This window comes from Callorhinus ursinus, unplaced genomic scaffold (assembly GCF_003265705.2).
Source record: "Callorhinus ursinus isolate GAN/ISIS: 27379988/994484 unplaced genomic scaffold, GSC_fseal_2.0 scaffold1, whole genome shotgun sequence".
In the NCBI taxonomy this organism is placed as follows: domain Eukaryota; kingdom Metazoa; phylum Chordata; class Mammalia; order Carnivora; family Otariidae; genus Callorhinus; species Callorhinus ursinus.
Window position 1 is genome coordinate 55,901,705 of NW_027397063.1, and position 17,647 is coordinate 55,919,351.

The following is a 17,647-nucleotide window of genomic DNA, read 5'->3' on the forward strand; positions in this document are numbered from 1 at the left end:
TTTTATATATAAATATAGAATCTGTTTTATATATGTCTTATTTAGTATCTACATATGATTTTATTGGAATAAAGATTTCTAATTGCACAGCCTGGTCACATTCACAGGTGAGGATCCACCTGTACCTCTAGCAGGGATTTATACTAGTCTTACCCCTCTGGGCACATGGAGGGCAGGAGTAGTAAACTCCTATAATGGACGATTGTAGACTTCTTCCACCTAACACCATGGAACCACAAGAGCACACAACTCTTAGCCCTCTCTCCTGACCAATCAGGAACCTGTCCTGAGCATATACCTTCTTTTTGCTCTTCTTTTGCAGCAAAGAGATGGTCTGCTTACCTGAGCCATTGACCTTACAAGCAAGTGTGACTGTTTCTTTTGACCTGAAAATAACGTGTGTAATAGTGTAAGCCTGGACAGGATACATCTCCCTGGATTTCAGAGGAGGTTGGGCAGCTATGTTCAACTTATTCTAGGCCATTACTACTAGAAGGAAGGCAAAACTCTTGATTATTTCCCTCATAGTTAGCCACTTTAGAGGGGAGAGATAGCTCATCTAATGGAGCTTTGTCTCTATTACCAATGTGAACTGCCTTACAAAAATACCATTTCAGCTTTTCTATTCATATTTAACTGCAGTTGCCCCATATCCTTGAACATCTGTATCTAGGATTCAATAGAAACATTCACAGGAAAAATGCTTTTTAAAAAAAAAATAATAAAACACCATGGAATATCTGAATGATTTGTTTTATTGGAATGGAATTCTGTTATGTACAAAAATGTGATTGTCTATAGGATTGGAGAAAACAATGGATGCTGAATTCTCTGTACTAAAATAGCAATTGAAAAGAAGTTCTTGGAACAAGAGAGGGGATGGAGAGCAGGGAGGAAGATGGAAGACCCCTTACCATTGCCTCCTCTGGATATCTGGAAGGTTTTGGGGATCAGAGAGATCTTTTGGGGATAGAAGTGGATCTTCTTTGCATCAGTGTTTCCCCAACTTTGTTGTAAGTTACCTCACATCAGCCATAGTCCAGCAAGAAACAGATGATGTGCTCAAAATGGGTAATTTGTGGAGAATTTAATAAAAAGACTATTGACAGAGGTGTTAGTAGGAAGTGGGAAGACCAAAAGGGATAGTGCGGTTCTCCGGGGCCAGGGACCGTGGCAACCGCTACTGCGCTCGGTCTGAAGAGGCAAGAGCACCAGAACCCCGAGACTGAGAGGGGCTGCCAGACCTTCAGACAAAGGACACGGTCACCGGGCAGCAATCCTGCAGGGAGGAGGCCAGGGAAATGGATTCTGTGACCTCGCTCTTCTCTCTGCCCTCATCTCCTGCTCGTGCTCCCCACTGAATGACTCCAACCAGAAACCAGAAGGCGAGAGGCATGCTGATGTGAGCCAGGGCGTATAGCAGGACAGGGAAGGGTGGAGAGGGGCTGGGGTGGGGCTGAGGAACAGAGATCTGGCATACCCCTTCCCCGCTCTCTCCGCAGCCAGGTGCTTCCTGGATTCTTCCAGACTTAATCGTTTTCTTTAACCCTTTAAAGCATCATTTTAATCATTTTTAAGTGTACAGTTCAGTAGTCTTAAGTACATCCATCCTGTTGTACAACCATTAACCACTTTGCATCTCCAGACCTTCTTCATCTTCCCTAACTGAAACTCTTTCCCCATTGAACAGTTGTTCATTGCCTCGCCCCGCTGCCCCAGGTAATCACTATTCTGCTTTCCGTCTCTATGATTTCTACCCTTCTAGAATACCTCATACAATCATACAGTATTTGCCCTTTTGTATCTGGCTTATTTCACTTCGCATAATGTTTTCAAGGTTCGCCCATGTTATAGCATGTGTCAGAATTTCCTTTCCTTTTCAAGGGTGAATAATATTCCATTGTATGTATATTCCACATTTTGGTTATTGATTCATCCATCCGTGGACACTTGGATTACTCCAGCTTTTGGCCATTGTGAATAATGCTGCTGTGAACATAGGCGTGCAAATATCTGTTCAAGACTTTTTTTTTTTAAGATTTTATTTATTTGACAGAGAGAGAGACAGCTTCCCACTGAGCAGGGAGCCCGATGTGGGGCTCGATCCCAGGACTCAGAGTTCATGACCTGAGCTGAAGGCAGATGCTTAACGACTGAGCCACCCAGGCATCCCTGTTCAAGACTTTTTAAAATGTGCTTTGAAAGAAACTGCTGATTTGCTGATTCCTGCTTGCCAGTAAAGGCAGGAAAATGATGTAAGCCACAGGCTGCAACTGTGTCACTTGAGCCGTCACCCAGCTCACCAGACCAGAGAGCTTGGGCCTTTGGGCTGCAGAAATGCAGCAAGAGGACAGGGGACACGCTGTGAATACTGAAATACCTGCTTTATTTTCTGCACCACAGTCAGGAGGACCAATAACATGTCTGAAGAAACTTACCCCAATATGCAGGTTTGGAGTTCATTTTTATTTTTCAAAATCCAAAGCCTCTCTTTCCTTTCTTTACTCCCTCCCTTCCTCCACCCAGGAGCTGGGCAAGAACCTGCCTGGACATGGGCTTACCCAGAGCTGGGTTCAGGCTGCGCTTCCTGTAGCTCATCTGCCATCCTGGGAGACACTGCTTAGCACATAGTGCTTCCTTGGCTTTTCCTACTGCTTACCGCTTCGCGGTGTGTGCCAATTATGCTTCTGTGATCAAAATTACGTTACGGGATCCTGACTGGTGGTACACTGACCTGACCTGTTTTACCCTGTCCTCCTACCTTCAGTTTTGCTTTTGGACACACCCCTGTGTTGCTTTGCTAATAGCTTCTTACTTTCAAGTGCCGTTAGACTCTCCCACATTTGATTTTCCTCCCCATGGGAAACTTTAGATCATCACCTTAAACAACCAGTTTCCCTTATCACAACTTAGTACAATGAGAACATAATGTTCAAAATTCCAACAAGATACTGTGGCTTGCTGAGGGCTCTACGCTCCGGGCCTGTCTTTTCCTTATTAAAAAGGGAAGATCAGCAAATACGAGAGAGATGTCAAAACCGTATTAACAGTCAGAGACTTTCTTCTGTATGTAATCAGTGAATTGAAAGAAAATGAAAACAGAAATAGCAATCTCACCATGAGATTTAATGTTATTTAAAGCTGGGTCTATGTGCTACCTTAAACCATCTTGCCCAGCAGCCCACACTTTGGGAAACCCAGCTTTACGTAGGTGGGGCATGTGTGGAGTTCAAAAAAAAGGGAGAGGTAACATGGAATTCTGCTTGATGCCAAGGCAAGAGCGTGGGTCTCCCTTCCACACCCACGTTGTTCACAACCTCTTTGAAGATCTTCTCATGAACAGAGACTATTACAGAAGTAACTCACTTCAATAGTCAGCCTGTGCCCTTATGTGGCACTACAAACGTGGTTTCCAGACCCTTCTCTTCTCTGGTCACTCTACCCTAAGTATGCTCAGTTTGTGCCATGGTCCCAGAACTGGGCTCGATATTGGAGGCCTTCCTCCCACAGAATATATACCAGGAGTATATTTTCACATGTTCCTCATAGTAGTCCTCCAGTAATTCAGCCCAAGAGTCACTTCAGGGAAACTGTAGAGTCTATATTTTTATAGTCTATATTCTTATTTTATATTTTTAAAGAGTCTATATTCTTACTGCATCCAGCTTGCTTGCTTTCTTGTGGAGTTGATTTTTTGAACCTGAATGAACTTTTCATACAACCCAATTCCATTCCATATTATTGTTGTAGTATCTCCAACCTGTCAGGAATTTCTTTTTTTTTTTTCTCTCCAGACTTAACTACAGAAAAAAAACGGGGGGGTGGGGGGGGGGGGGGGGGGGGGGGGGGGGTGAAACAGGTGAAGGGGATTAAGAGTACACTTAATTTGATGAGCCCTGAGTAATATACAGAATTGCTGAATCACTATATTGTACACTGAAACCAATATAACACTGTCTGTTAACTATACTGGAATTAAAATTTTAAAAAAATTTATGGTCCCGTGGTCAGAGGCATGCTGGACATCCCCTCCAAAGAGAAAGACAAACTATTACATCTTTCACCAACTACAATGAAAATGGATGCCCAGTGCCAGGTGGGTGTCTCTGGGTTCTGGAGGCATCATGTTCTACAGCTAGCAATACGCTGATGGCCCATTTCCAGAGGGATAACAGTGGCTGGATCTGAGAGCTGTAAAACAGGAAAGGACTCTGCAGCCAGTCCAGACTGCAATGCAAGCAGCCCTCCTGTTTGAGTCACATGACTCAGTGGATCCCCTGGTGTTATCAGTGGTAGGAAAATATTCTGTGTGAAGTTTGTGGCAAACCCCATTGAAAAAATCACAACATAAGTCCCTGAGGTTCGGGAACAAGGCCATGCCTTCTGGGAAAAAAAAAAAAAAATTCCCTGTCAGGAATTTCTTATATCCTGATTTTATCCTTTTTTTTTTTTTGAAGTGAACATAACCTCATGATTTTATTGTCTTCGTAATATTAACAAAATATGAAGCTTAGAACTGGATCACTTGGCCCTTTCTCTTCTTATCTCCTCCCAGTTCAAAATGCTTGCATCTCTTAATAGCCAGCATTCTCTTAGATCTGCAATTGGGCTCAACACATTCAAGCCTCAGCACAATCTTCTTTGTAGTTTTAGCCTTTTTCCGGAAAATCGGCTTAGTCTGCCCGCCATAGCCACTCTGCTTCCTGTCATAACGCCGCTTTCCCTGGGCATAAAGAGAATCTTTGCCCTTCTTGTACTGTGTCACTTTGTGGGGCTGGTGCTTGCCACACTTCTTGCAGAAAGTCCGGCGGGTTTTAGGAACGTTCACCATGTTTGCGAGAGCGCTATCGGCACGGAAAGTTATCCTTTTTTTTATTAAAGATTTTATTTATGTATTTGACAGAGAGACACAACAAGAGAAGCAGGGGGAGTGGGAGAGGGAGAAGCAGGCTTCCAGCCAAGCAGGGAGCCCGATGCAGTGCTCGATCCCAGGACCCTGGGATCATGACCTGAGCTGAAGGCAGACGCTTAACAATTGAGCCACCCAGGCACCCCATCCTGATTTTATCCTTAAGAACATTTAGTTCTCCCTCCAAGCTTCATGTGATTTTTATATATTTATCGTAAGAATAAATATATATATACAGATAAATATATATATTTATATATATATGCACATTTATATATGACATTTTTATAGACTGCAGTTTTTATATCTATAGCCAAGAACTTGAAAGCCCTACCTCTGACCTACCTCTAGAAGCTTCCTTAAGATTAATCAATACCCTGGGGCTCACCCTTCACATATATTTCTAACTCATGTTTATCTTGACTACTTACATATTATAAGAAAAGTTTCAGTACTTTATATCGACAATGATCCCCTGATTTGAGGGAGAGAGAGAGAAAAGAGAAATAATATGATTAATTGGGTTTTAGCATGACTTAATTCCCAGGAGCCCATGTATGCTCTCCTACTAATTGCTACTTCATTTCCTAAATATATACAAGTGATGTTAGTGATTTGTTCCTGGACTTTGCTGATAACATACCAAGCTTCCTAGGAATCTCTGCTTTCCCTCTTTTTGGTCACTGGAGCAAATGTATCTACCTACCATCTTCTAACTTCTTTTCTTTGGGATTATTCAGTGATCCCCGAACAAAGAGCTCAGTTACCCTACAAGGTCTTTCTAAAGCAAGACTGTGATTCAGGATCTGGGTACCAGGATTCATTTAAAGCAGCTGGGTGATCTTTTTCCAATCTTGACCCTCAGATTAATTTCCAAACAAAACACCTCCTCTACATTATTATATATATATTTGAAACTACAAAATCAATAGATGCTCATTTTAACAAGTCAAACTGTATAGACATATAGCTGCCATGGCCCTGAGGTAATCTATGTTAATAGCCATATATACATCCTTCTACACATTTCTCCATGCAGATACAAATATATACATACAAAGCTTTTTTTTTAACAAAAATGAAATCGTAGCACACCTATTGCTCTGCAATTTTCCTTTGTCACTTAATAACCTATCCCTCCTATTAGACATAGGTCTAATTTACTCACTGGTTGTGTAAAAATCCACAGTATGGATCTGCCATAAGTTAGTCAACCATTTTCTTTGTGATGGATATTGAGGTTGTTTCAACTACAAATGATGCCACAATAGATATTTTTGTACATCTCTCTCATTTATTGGTACCCCCATTTCTATATGGTAGATTCCTGTGTGAGAATTGCTAGGTCAACAGATATATCAAAAGGTTAGTAATGGTGGATTACTTTCCAAAAATGTCATACCAATTCACAAACTCTCTGACAATAGTTCAAAGAAAATGTTTTCTTGCAATTACTTATTCAAGTATTTGTCTTCCTAAGCTAAGTTACTCAAATTCCCAAATTTCTCCTCTGGAGTTCCCATGTGGTGTTCAACTGGTTCCAAGTTGGCTGACTCATACCCATCTGTGAAACTGGAATGACACTTTCCTTCAGAACTATAGGGGCCTGAGATTTCATTACCTTTAAAAATGGCATTCATTCAGATGCCATAGTCTCTGAAGAGTGAAACCACTGGGGTGGGGGGAGCTATAAAGAACTTTAAAAAAATAAAGGCTTATTTATGATTATAAAATTCAACTCATCTAAAAAATTTCAGCCAGGGGCGCCTGGGTGGCTCAGTCGTTAAGCGTCTGCCTTCGGCTCAGGTCATGATCCCAGGGTCCTGGGATCGAGCCCTGCATCGGGCTCCCTGCTCGGCGGGAAGCCTGCTTCTCCGTCTCCCACTCCCCCTGCGTGCGTTCCCTCTCTCTCTGTGTCTCTCTCTCTGTGTCAAATAAATAAATAAAATCTTAAAAAAATAAAAAATAAAAAATTTCAGCCAATACAGAAAGTTAAGAAAGAGAAAGTGAAAAACTAAAACTTCCTGAGCATTTAGTATGGGCAAGGTAGTGGTCTAATCCTTTTATATAAATTATCTCATTAATCCTCCCAGCAATTCCATGTATTACCTCATTTTACCTATGAGGACGCAGAGGGAGAGGGAAATTAAGCACCTCGCCCCTGGTCATGCAGCTAGCAATGGGTGAAATCAGGATTCACACCAAGACACATGCCTCCAGAACCTGGGCTCTAACCACCATGTAATACAGGTTAGCCTGCTCAAGATAGTTTCTAGCACTTGCATCCAAATGTCTTATTGAAACAGAAACTTCCTCAGTCTGGCCCCACTCTGCCTAACTGAAATTACCTGCCCCATGTCCCCCATCATGCTGGAGCCAGCACTGCCCTAAAACATAGTGTGGACGATGTTGCCTCCAGCCTTTGCACCTGCTACCCCCACCATCCCTTTCAGATTCTACCAGGCGTTCAGGGTCCACGATCAGGTCTATCTCTTCCAGGAGGGCTGACCATCAATATGTCATTTCAGTCAGTAGCTCTGCTGCCTTGCAGTGGTGGTCAATAGTTTCCTGCATGTATGTCAGGCTTCTATAAAGAAATTGTAAGGTCCTTGGGGCACCTGGGTGGCTCAGTCCGTTAAGCGGCTGCCTTCGGCTCAGGTCGTGATCCCAGGGTCTTGGGATCGAGCCCCGCATTGGGCTCCTTGCTCAGCGGGGAGTCTGCTTCTCCCTCTCCATCTGCCTGGCTCTCTGCCTGCTTGTGCTCTCTCTCTCTCTCTCTCTCTCTCTCTCTCTCTCTCTCTCTCTCTGTCAAATAAATAAATAAAATCTTAAAAAAAAAAAAAAAAGAAATTGTAAGGTCCTTAACGGCAGGGTCTGTGTTTTCTCTTTCTCTGTGTCCTCCATGTTGTAAGCATGCAATAAAAGCTTCTTGAGTGGAATTCGAGACAGCCTTCTAACAATGTAGACGAAAGCAAAGAGAGATCAAGCTTAACTGACCTGAGAGGCTTAACTCCAAGAATGGGTTGGCGTCTTTTCATTTAGTGTCAGAATGGCCTTCATTTATTCATCTTGTTTTAAAATTTTGCTTGCCAGTGTTACATTTTAACCTTTAAAAATTTCTACAGGAGTGGGGTGCCTGGCAGGCTCAGTCGGTAGAACATGTGACTCTTGACCTGGGGGTTGTGCGTTTGAGCCCCACATTGGGTGTAAAGATTAGTAAAAAATCAAATATTTAAAAAAAAAAACCTCTACAGGACGAAGCTCTGGGTATATAAAAGGAATTATATTGAAACATAAATCTCGTCAAATTGCTGAACTCTCACCCAGTCCCTGCTCTCCTTGTTCGGTGGCCCTAAGTGCCCTTCTCAGAGAGATATACACTGCTGCCCCCGGCCTTAAACATGCCTCTAACCTCACTCGTGGGCACTCTCAGGCCCTGGGGTGACCATCACAGCCCCATCTTTACCCCAGAGAGGTTGGCCTCCTCCCCTCAGAGGGGAGCCTGAAGGTGATGTGACCATCCCTGTGCCTGAGTTCTTCCATTCCCCAGGCCCCCAAATCCTCCCTCTCCTCAGCATTCATCCTCTCATTTATGAAACTGTAACTGTTTGCTTTATGGGACCATTCTGTGTCCTGACAACAGCCTAAACTCAACCCATCCAAAATCAACTACACATCTCCCCCGAAGTTGTTCTTCCTCACCTCAACGGTAATAGCCACAACACCATCATCCAACATGCAGGCTTGAAGCCTGAGTCATCTTTGATTCAGAACGCTATAATGCTCAAAAAACAAAAACAAAAAAACAGTCATTATCCTCCTTTCTCCCTCCCAATACCTTATTTACACTTAGACACCATGTCTCTCAATTTCTTCAAAATGTGTCTGATATTTGTCCCTTCCTCTCTTTTCTCTCAGACATGTGGTGAGGCCCTGGATTAGTCAACAAACCACAGAGTGTCAGAGGAGGAAACCAGAGCCCAGAAAGATGGAGGGAATCACCTGAGGTCAAACAGCCACTGGAGAAACAGCACAGCCCCTCTCCTGTTCGTATAGCACTTCCAGACCTGTGCTGCACTTCTGCTGGATTTTAGGAACTCAAAGTGACTCTTCATTACCTGTGACATGTGAGCTTTAGGAACTTTTTAGAGGTTAACAAGGGACAGTGTTTGCTTGGAAGTAAATTCCTGCGGCTACCTTGAAGCTCTGGGTCTTTCCCATGTATCCAGGCCTGTGCCAGTATAAACAGTTCTTATTTTGGACAGAACCGGAGGGTGGAGAGGTAGAAAGAGATCTAGGCAAATATCCAGGGAAGGAGAGCCCATTATGTGAACACCTCTCTTCAAGGCCCTGGGGTCAGGCTGAGTCCAGTGAAAAGGTGCCTACTCTCTTGAGGTTACCAGCCCTCACAACTGTACAACTTCTGGTGTTCACTCAGCCCTCCTGGTCTGGACCCCAACCTCAAGATCATTCCTTCTCACTCTCGGCCCCGGGTTCATTTCAGAAGCTGCCCTCTGCTGTATTTCCTCTCTGGAGAGTACAGGGAAATGGGCAAAACTGGAGACAGGTGATCCCAAAACCAGAATGTCCGTTCATTCGTTCATTCATTCACTCATGTGGCAAATCTTTATTGTAAGCCAACTATGTGCCAGGCACTATTCTGATGGCAATCCTCTTAAAAATAATTGCAATGCATTGAATGCTTACTATGTGCCAGGCATAGTTTTAAGTCTCATTAAACTCCCACAGCAACACATGAGAGGTTTTTTTTTTTTTTTTTAATTATGTTATGTTAGTCACCATACAGGGCATCATTAGTTTTTGATGTAGTGTTCCATGAGGTTCTTTTTTTATTGCAAACTGAAGTGCAGAGCAGTTAGGAAACCAGACAATGAAAGTGGCGGTGCTGAAATTCAAACCCGGGTGGTCTAGCTTCAGAACTTTGTTTTCTTAACCCTACACTATGTTGATGGGGCATCCTAACTCAATCAACGTCTACTTATGTCATCCCCGTCTCCTTGTTTTTTAAACGTGATTTCCTGGCAATGGCACGGTGTCTGGCCATGATGCATTAAGGTCAGTTTTACTGGGTCAGATAAAGTAACACAGCATAAATAGGAGGGTGTAAAAAATATGTTTATGTTTGTGATGAAGAAATGACAGCTGTCAAATAATTTGAGAGCTCCTGAAGCTGAAAAAGGAGAAGAGAAATAGAAGGTATGTAGCAAATAGTGAGGAATCAGGTTACAAGAAACACAATTCAGGGAAAAGAGAAGAAACCACACCGGAGAAATTAGGGGTGACCAACGCTCTCCTGTCACACACTTCAGGGAGGGGCAGGCAAGCAGTGTGAGCTGTCCACAAGCAGGAGATGGGGGGCAGCAGGCCTGAGCTCCTCAGCCTGGCCGGGAGAAACCAAACAGAAAGGATCCTTCCTCAGTCACACATGAGTCAAAGACAAAGTACCCTAGCTCGAAAGGGGGCAGAAGCAAAAGAACACTGGTAAGTGGAACTAGAAGTTTCTAAGATCCTAATCTGACCCATGTTGAAATGTTTAGCCTCTGAGTTTAACAAAGATCTAACAATTACCAACTGAATGCCAGGCACATGGCACTGTGTAAGGTGCTGGGACCAGGGATAAGTAAGAATCTGCCCAACCCTCAGCACCGGGACAGGAAGTCTGGAGGGAGATGAGCTGAGGGAGGTGGTCCCAGAGGACTCTGAGAGTCCTGGAGGGGACAGGTTAATGCTGACAGAGGTGGGGTAGATGGCAGGGACAGTGTGGGAGGGGTGGGGACGCTTGTAGTAGCCTTGACGGATGGATAGGATTCAGAGCAGAGGGTTGGTTGGGTAGAGGGTACTTCAGGCCATTGAGCAACCATCAGCTGGCAGTCAACAGTTGGCAATCGTGTGCTGTGCAGAAGAGGACTCTTGGTAAGGATCACGTCAGAAGGGGCGCCTGGGTGGCTCAGTCGGTTAAGCGACTGCCTTCAGCTCAGGTCATGATCCCAGAGTCCTGGGATCGAGCCCCGCATCGGGCTCCCTGCTCTGTGGGAAGCCTGCTTCTCCCTCTCCCACTCCCCCAGCTTGTGTTCCTCTCTCACTGTGTCTCTGTCAAATAAATAAATTAAAAAAAAAAAAGGATCACGTCAGAGAAGTGAACTAAAAGTGAAATAAAATCCCATGATCTCTAGGGAAATTTCTGAGTGGGAGACATGTGTCAGTGTATGAATTCCATGACAATTAGAAGTGAAACCCCTGAGAGCATTGTTCACATTTTTCAGTCAAGATTTGTAGGGGAGTCTACAGGAAACCAGGGTGTCAAGAATATATAGGGAAGAAGATGCAGAACCTCTAAGATGGATTTGACCCCTCTCCCAAGCAATTCTCCCCAGGCTATCTCTCAGGTGTCTGCCTCTCTGTTGCCATCGCCATCCTACATTCTGGCCCTTGGTACCTCACAACCTCACTGACCATTTCAATGGCCAACACTGTTCTCCTGGCTTTATATTCTCAAGTCTCTCAGAACGTGAACGTTTATGAAACAGCTATACTCTGCCAGGCTCTGTGGTATGCACTCAACGCAACTTCCCTCAGCACTGCTCTGGGATGCACCATTTTCCTGCTCACTTCCTATTGCCTTTTGATTAGAGCTCAGATACCACAGCTGGTCACTAAGAACCACTGGTTCTCTTCTCTAGCCATGCTTTTCTTGTACCTTCCAGCCTTGGGTCTTTGACTCAGGTATTTCTTTCCCCTGGATTGCTTCTGCCTTGCCTAACTCTGTCCTGGAAGGCACGGCTCAAAGTCAGCTTCATCATGAATCCTTCCTGATTCCAGAAATAGGAAGTGGTATCTTCTGCTGAACTTCTGTAGGTCATATAGTGGTTTCAGCCGCTACTGTAATGTTTTCCACAATGGAGTGACATAGTGCTTATTTGTATGTACGTCAGGGATCCAGCTACATCTTAAACTATTTATGGGCCACAAGAAGCCTATTTACACAGGAACTGAGGAGTCTTCTGTGAAAAGATTAATCCTCAGAGGAGTCAGGCCTTGGTGGGGAGGGGACAGGGTGCCTATGATTCATGTCTCTCCTTTGCTAGAGCTCAAGCTCCTTCAGGACAGATACCCTGAATGATTCACCTGTTGAAGTATGTGGTGTCCAGAATAGTGTTTGACAACAAGTGGATATTTAATAAGTATTCATGAGATAAAAAAAGTATTTACTATCTTCTCCTTAGAGCAAATCTGACTATATGTCAGATTTTATTGCTGAAAATATTAAGCTATACCCCAAAGATTTTCTTTTTTTTTTTTTTAAAGATTTTATTTATTTATTTGAGAGAGAGAGAGAGAATGAGAGATAGAAAGCACGAGAGGGAAAGAGGGTCAGCGGGAGAAGCAGACTCCCTGCCGAGCAGGAAGCCCGATGCGGGACTCGATCCCGAGACTCCAGGATCATGACCTGAGCCGAAGGCAGTCGCTTAACCAACTGAGCCACCCAGGCGCCCCTACCCCAAAGATTTTCTTTTCACATGTGTAACCTCTATTGTGGGGTTAGTGTAGGAGATTCACAAATCTATATCATGTCAAGAATTTTCCATAGAGGGGCGCCTGGGTGGCTCAGTTGGTTAGGCATCTGCCTTCGGCTCAGGTCATGATCCCAGGGTCCTGGGATCGAGCCCCACACCGGGCTCCCTGCTGGGTGGGAGGCCTGCTTCTCCCTCTCCCGCTCCCCCTGCTTGTGTTCCCTCTCCCGCTGTCTCTCTCTCTGTCAAATAAATAAATAAAATCTTAAAAAAAAAGAAAAGAATTTCCATAGACTGAGTAAATAAGATACTTTGTACCAACATGTCATGCTAGATTTCAAATACATAAAGATACCATTGTGGCGAATTTTAAAAATCCACAAATTTACCTAAAAACCTTATAGGAATCCAGATATCTTTTGCCATTACATATATCATTAGATAATAAAAGCACAACTTATACCAGGTAAGGTCTGTTCCTTTTAAAAACAAAGACAGGGCGCCTGGGTGGCTCAGTCAGGTTAAGCGACCAACTCCTGATTTTGGCTCAGGTCATGATCTCGGAGTCCTGGGATCAAGCCCTGCATCAGGCTCCGTAATCAGCACAGAGTCTGCTTGTCTCTCTTCCTCTGTTCCTCCTCTCTCATGCGCTCACTCTCTCAAATAAATAAAATCTTTAAAACAAAACAAAACAAAAACCAAAGACACACACATTAAAAGAAGTTCCCATTCTGTGAAGCCTCTGGTATGCACCACATGTAACAATAGCCCTGCCTGGGTGGTCCTCTAGCTTAGGGGTGGCACCATATCCCAGATAACACTGAGTCTCAGTTTACAATGTATGAGCTTTTTTGTTGTTTGTTTATTGCTTCATTTATTCTCCACAGTAGCCCTCAAGGGTTGACAAGAGAGCCATCAAATTTCTCAAAATAGACAGGGGAGAAATATATTATGAAATATGTGGGGATGAGACAGAAATCAAACAAGAAAAGAAATACACAGTGTAATTTCAGAAAAAAAAATGAGAAAGGAAGGTAAGAGCTCTGTGGAACACACTGGCACACAGCTCTATCAAGCACATAATTGAAATCCCAAAAGGAGAAGAAGGAGAAAACAAGATTCTGAAGAGAGTCCAAGCAGAACAAGGGGACAGAAGGTGATGGTGAGGTGAGTGGGTATCTTAGCTGGAATGGTGACAGGGGCTGAGAATGGAATGGCCAGAAGAAGTCAGCCAGGAGAAGTTATGAGGGAAAAGCATTTCAGAGAGAAAAAGCATCTGTAAAGGCCCTAATATAGAAAGCAGCTAAGTATGCCTAACAGGCACCCAAAAGAACAGTATGGCTGAAACATGTTACATAAGAATGAGATCAGAATGTAAAATGGCTGAAGGACAGGCAGGTAGGGCTTTCTGGCTTATAAGTGGCCAGAAGAAAAGGACTCACCAATCATGTCTTTTGCTTCCCCCCCATTTCCCAGTCTCTTTAATCAACAAAGCACAAAGCTGATTATTAAGTGGGTCCATGTGACTGCCTTTAGTCAATGGACTCTGGGCAGAAGTGATTGGTACGTATCCTTTCGGGGCCACAGCATCGAAAAGCTAGCACCAGAACGTCAAACTGTTTCTTTCTTCAGGTGACAGAGCCAGAAGGTCAAAGTAGATTGAATCACTGAGTTGCAACATGATGACAGTTACCCTCATGAGTCATGCAGACTCTCAGTAGACTTTAAGAGAGAAAAAAACCTTTGTGCTATTAAGTCATAATAAACCGATCCTAATATCACATGGTAAGAGGTTTAGATTTTATTCTAAGTATAATTGGAAGCCATTTGAAATTTTGAGCAAGAGAGTGATGAGATCATATACATGTTTAAATGGCCACTTTGCTGTTTGTACAATAGATTATGGGGAGGAGAAACAGGAGAAATCAGGGGACCTGTTTTAAGTCTATTGAAGTTAATTTAGGTATGAAATAATGGTAGCTTGAAATTGGTGGTGGCAGTAAAGGTGGTGAAGTGAATTCAGGATACATTTTGAAGATAAGACTAAGGTGGATGGAAAGACTCCAAGGTTTTGGGCTTGGGCAACTGAGTGGAAAGAAGATAGAGTAGGAGGTAAGGTTGTTGGGGTGGTACTCAAGAGTTATAAGGCTGCTTGGTTTAAAGATCTCTTCCAAAGAATAGGAAAGAAGAGAGAAAATACTTCCTAACTCCTTTTACGAAGTCAGCATAACCCTGATATCAAACCTGACAATGATATTACAAAATACATAGATTTAAAATTCCTTAAAAAAATATTTGCAAACTAAGTTCAGAATAGGCAAAGAGGAAAATACAATTTAATACAATTGGATTTACTCCAGGATGCAAGGTTATTTTAATAGTCACATGTCTATTAATGTAATTCATTAACAGAAGGAGGGAGAAAAATAATCGCAATAAATGCAGAAAATCATTTAATACAATTCAATACTCATCCATGATTAAAAAAAAAACCCTCAGCAAATTAGGAATAGAACTTCTTTAATCTGATAGGGGTATTATAACACACATCATACTTAATGGTAAAATATTGAAAACATTTTCCTTAAGGTCAGGTATGAGAGAAGAATGTCTTCATTATCCCTTCCATTCATCCCTCTACCAGAGGTCCTACCCAGCACAACAGGCATCAAAAGTAAAAGGAGGAGAAGGGGGTGGGCGGAAGATATAGGTTAGGAAGGAAGGAATAAAACCATCATTATTTACAGATGATTTATTTGAATCTATGGAAAATCCTGAAGACTCTATGGATTGATGATTAGAATTAATACATTATATAAACATTTGATTTATAACAAAGAGGACACTGGACACTAGTGGGGATAGGATCATTATTTCAGTAAATAGTGCTCCGTCTATTGGATATCCACTGGAAAATAATTTAATCTTACTTCATACCATACACAAAAATCAAATCCATGTTGATTGTAGCTCTGTGAAATGTAAAACAATAAAACATCTAGAGGGTAACATAGAAGAATATCTTCAGGGGAAGAAAAGATTTTTTGAACATGACACAGAAAGGATGAATGATAGAGAAAAAGATTGATAAATTACTACATTGAAATTAAGAACACATGTTCAGGAGTGTCTGGGTGGCTCAGTCGGTTAAGTGTCTGACTGGTGATTTCGGTTCAGGTCATGATCTCATGGGTCATGGGATCGAGCCCTGTGTTGGGCTCCATGCTCAGTGGGGAGTCTGCTTGAGATTCTTTCCCTCTGCTCCTCCTTCACTCGTGCTCTCTCTCTCAAATAAATGAATAAATAAATAAAACTTTAAAAAAAGAACATGTTCATCAAATGACATGATTTAGAGAAAAAGAGAAGATTCACAAAGTGGGAGAATAAATTTGAATACATATAATATATATAAGCAATGAAGGACTTTTAACTTGAATATTTGAAGAATTATTTTAAGTCGATAAGCAAAAGCATACAAACAAATAGAGAAATGGGTAAGAATAAGAATAGACACTTCACAATAGAGGGTATCTATACGGCTAATAAAAACATGAAAAAATACTCAACCTTATTACTCTTCAGGGAGATGAAAATTAAAACCACAACAATATGCTGTTACCTACACCCAAATGGCTAAAATATTTTTTTAAAATGACAAGGGTCAACCATTGGGAGGATGAGAAACATCTAGAACTCTCACATACTGCTGGTGGAAATATTAATTGGTACAATCACTTAGGGAACTGTTTGGCAGTATTTACTGTAGTTGAACATACACGTACCCAATACTTGAGTAATTTCAGTCTTAGGTATATGCCGCAGAAATGTACACATATGTGTACCAAGAAATGCATTCAAGAGTGCTTATACCAGTACTACTCATAATCACCCCAAGCTAGAAACAACCCAAATGCCCATCAACAGTAGAATTGACAAATAAATTATGGTATATTCATGTAACAAGTAACTGCAACAGCAATTTTGCAAACAGCAACACAATGAACAAACTATTGAGAGAGAGAAAGAGAGAGAGAGAGAGAGATGCCCCAGGACTCCCAGCTGTTTCGGTCCTCAGCTGTTTGAGTGTCCCCAGATTAGGCCCCAAACATGAGTGAAGAAGTCTTGGAGATGACTCTAGCCCAAGCCACCATCTGAACATGACAGCATGAGAGACCTTGAGTGAGAATAGCCCAGCGGGGCCCAGTCAAGCCCCACATGCATCAGCAAAATAAACTATGGAAGTCACCATTTCAGGTATGAATGTTACACAACAATGGATAACTGGAATATATGTTGGAAAAAGTAAAATAGAATGTGTTAAATGTATAAACCCACTTTAAAATATTTAAGGAAATTTAATTAACTGAGTTTGTTAAAGTCCCCCTAAAAACTATTGTTTAATGCTAGGGTCCTAAACAGAACAAGAGATTTGTAAGTTGAACTTAAAAGCTTAAGGGAAAACTAGGTTTTTAAATTTCTACTTCCATAAATTGAATCTAACTGGAAAAAACAACAAACAAACTAGCAAACCGTGAAAACTTCTTGGCTAGCTGACTTCAGAGACCCTTTCAGACAGTTCCAAGAAACAACAAGGGAAAAAAGCCCGAGTGATTTATTGAGTGCTTACGAGGTGCCACGCCATGTCTGAGGTGCGTTACCTAAGTCATCTCATTCGATGCTCACAACAACCCTGTGAGATGGGTTTTATAAGTCCCAACTTTACAGGAGAGGCTCAGAGAGCCTCTGGAACTTGCCCAAGATTCTGCAGTTAGTGAAGGATGCAATCAGTGCTTTTGCATTTTTGGGTGCCTTCTTCTGGAAGGAATGCTGGTGAGGGCAAATCGGCACAAGCTGCTGGGGGCCCTTGGCGTAGCTATAGCACCGGCGTCTCCTGGGTCTGCTCCGACCTGGCCCAGGAGCCTTCTAGTGGGTAAGACGGGGTGTGCACTCAGGTGACCCCTCTGTGAAGATTCGTGTGGCCGGAGAAAAAGGTAGCCTGTGGATCCTTAAAGTTCAGGAGTGTGGGTTGGAGCCAAGGGGGCCTGTCCCCTGGACATAACTTGAGAGTAACTATGGAGAGGAGTTCTAGAAGCTGTGGAAAGAAAAAGAGGCAGGATTTCAGCACTGTGGCTCCAGCTAGCTTGCTTCACTTCCCAGTGTTCTTTTCTGTTTTATCTTCTTCTGCTAATTCCCACTGTTTTAGCTG

General features: G+C 42.6%; 3 protein-coding genes across 17 annotated transcripts in view; 1 reads left to right on the top strand and 2 right to left on the bottom strand.

Annotated features, from left to right (window-relative positions):
* The window catches only part of PLA1A (phospholipase A1 member A), a 36,175-nt gene extending 25,125 nt beyond the window's left edge, over positions 1-11,050 (top strand). For 5 of the 10 annotated variants that reach the window (XM_025874767.2, XM_025874777.2, XM_025874743.2 and 2 more), the window contains one exon: positions 323-757. In XM_025874767.2, coding sequence (XP_025730552.1) covers positions 323-413 — 91 coding nt within the window. In that variant the 3' untranslated portion in view covers positions 414-757. Of the gene's footprint in view, positions 1-322; positions 758-801; positions 2,451-8,827 lie in introns of those variants that run through there. The other 5 variants (XR_012378566.1, XR_012378567.1, XR_012378569.1 and 2 more) reach the window with 5 other exon arrangements.
* POPDC2 (popeye domain cAMP effector 2) overlaps positions 1-17,647 on the bottom strand; it is a 35,272-nt gene that overhangs the window by 2,273 nt on the left and 15,352 nt on the right. For 3 of the 6 annotated variants that reach the window (XM_073893901.1, XM_073893911.1, XM_025874795.2), the window contains exon 4: positions 13,304-17,533. The exons of the other annotated variants lie outside the window; for them this stretch is intronic. In XM_073893901.1, coding sequence (XP_073750002.1) covers positions 17,527-17,533 — 7 coding nt within the window. In that variant the 3' untranslated portion in view covers positions 13,304-17,526. Of the gene's footprint in view, positions 1-13,303; positions 17,534-17,647 lie in introns of those variants that run through there. 6 annotated transcript variants of the gene reach the window in all.
* Positions 4,446-4,854, bottom strand: LOC112826603 (large ribosomal subunit protein eL42). The gene has a single exon (XM_025874791.2). The coding sequence runs from the start codon at positions 4,829-4,831 to the stop codon at positions 4,511-4,513; it is 321 nt and encodes a 106-aa protein (XP_025730576.1). The 5' UTR covers positions 4,832-4,854; the 3' UTR covers positions 4,446-4,510.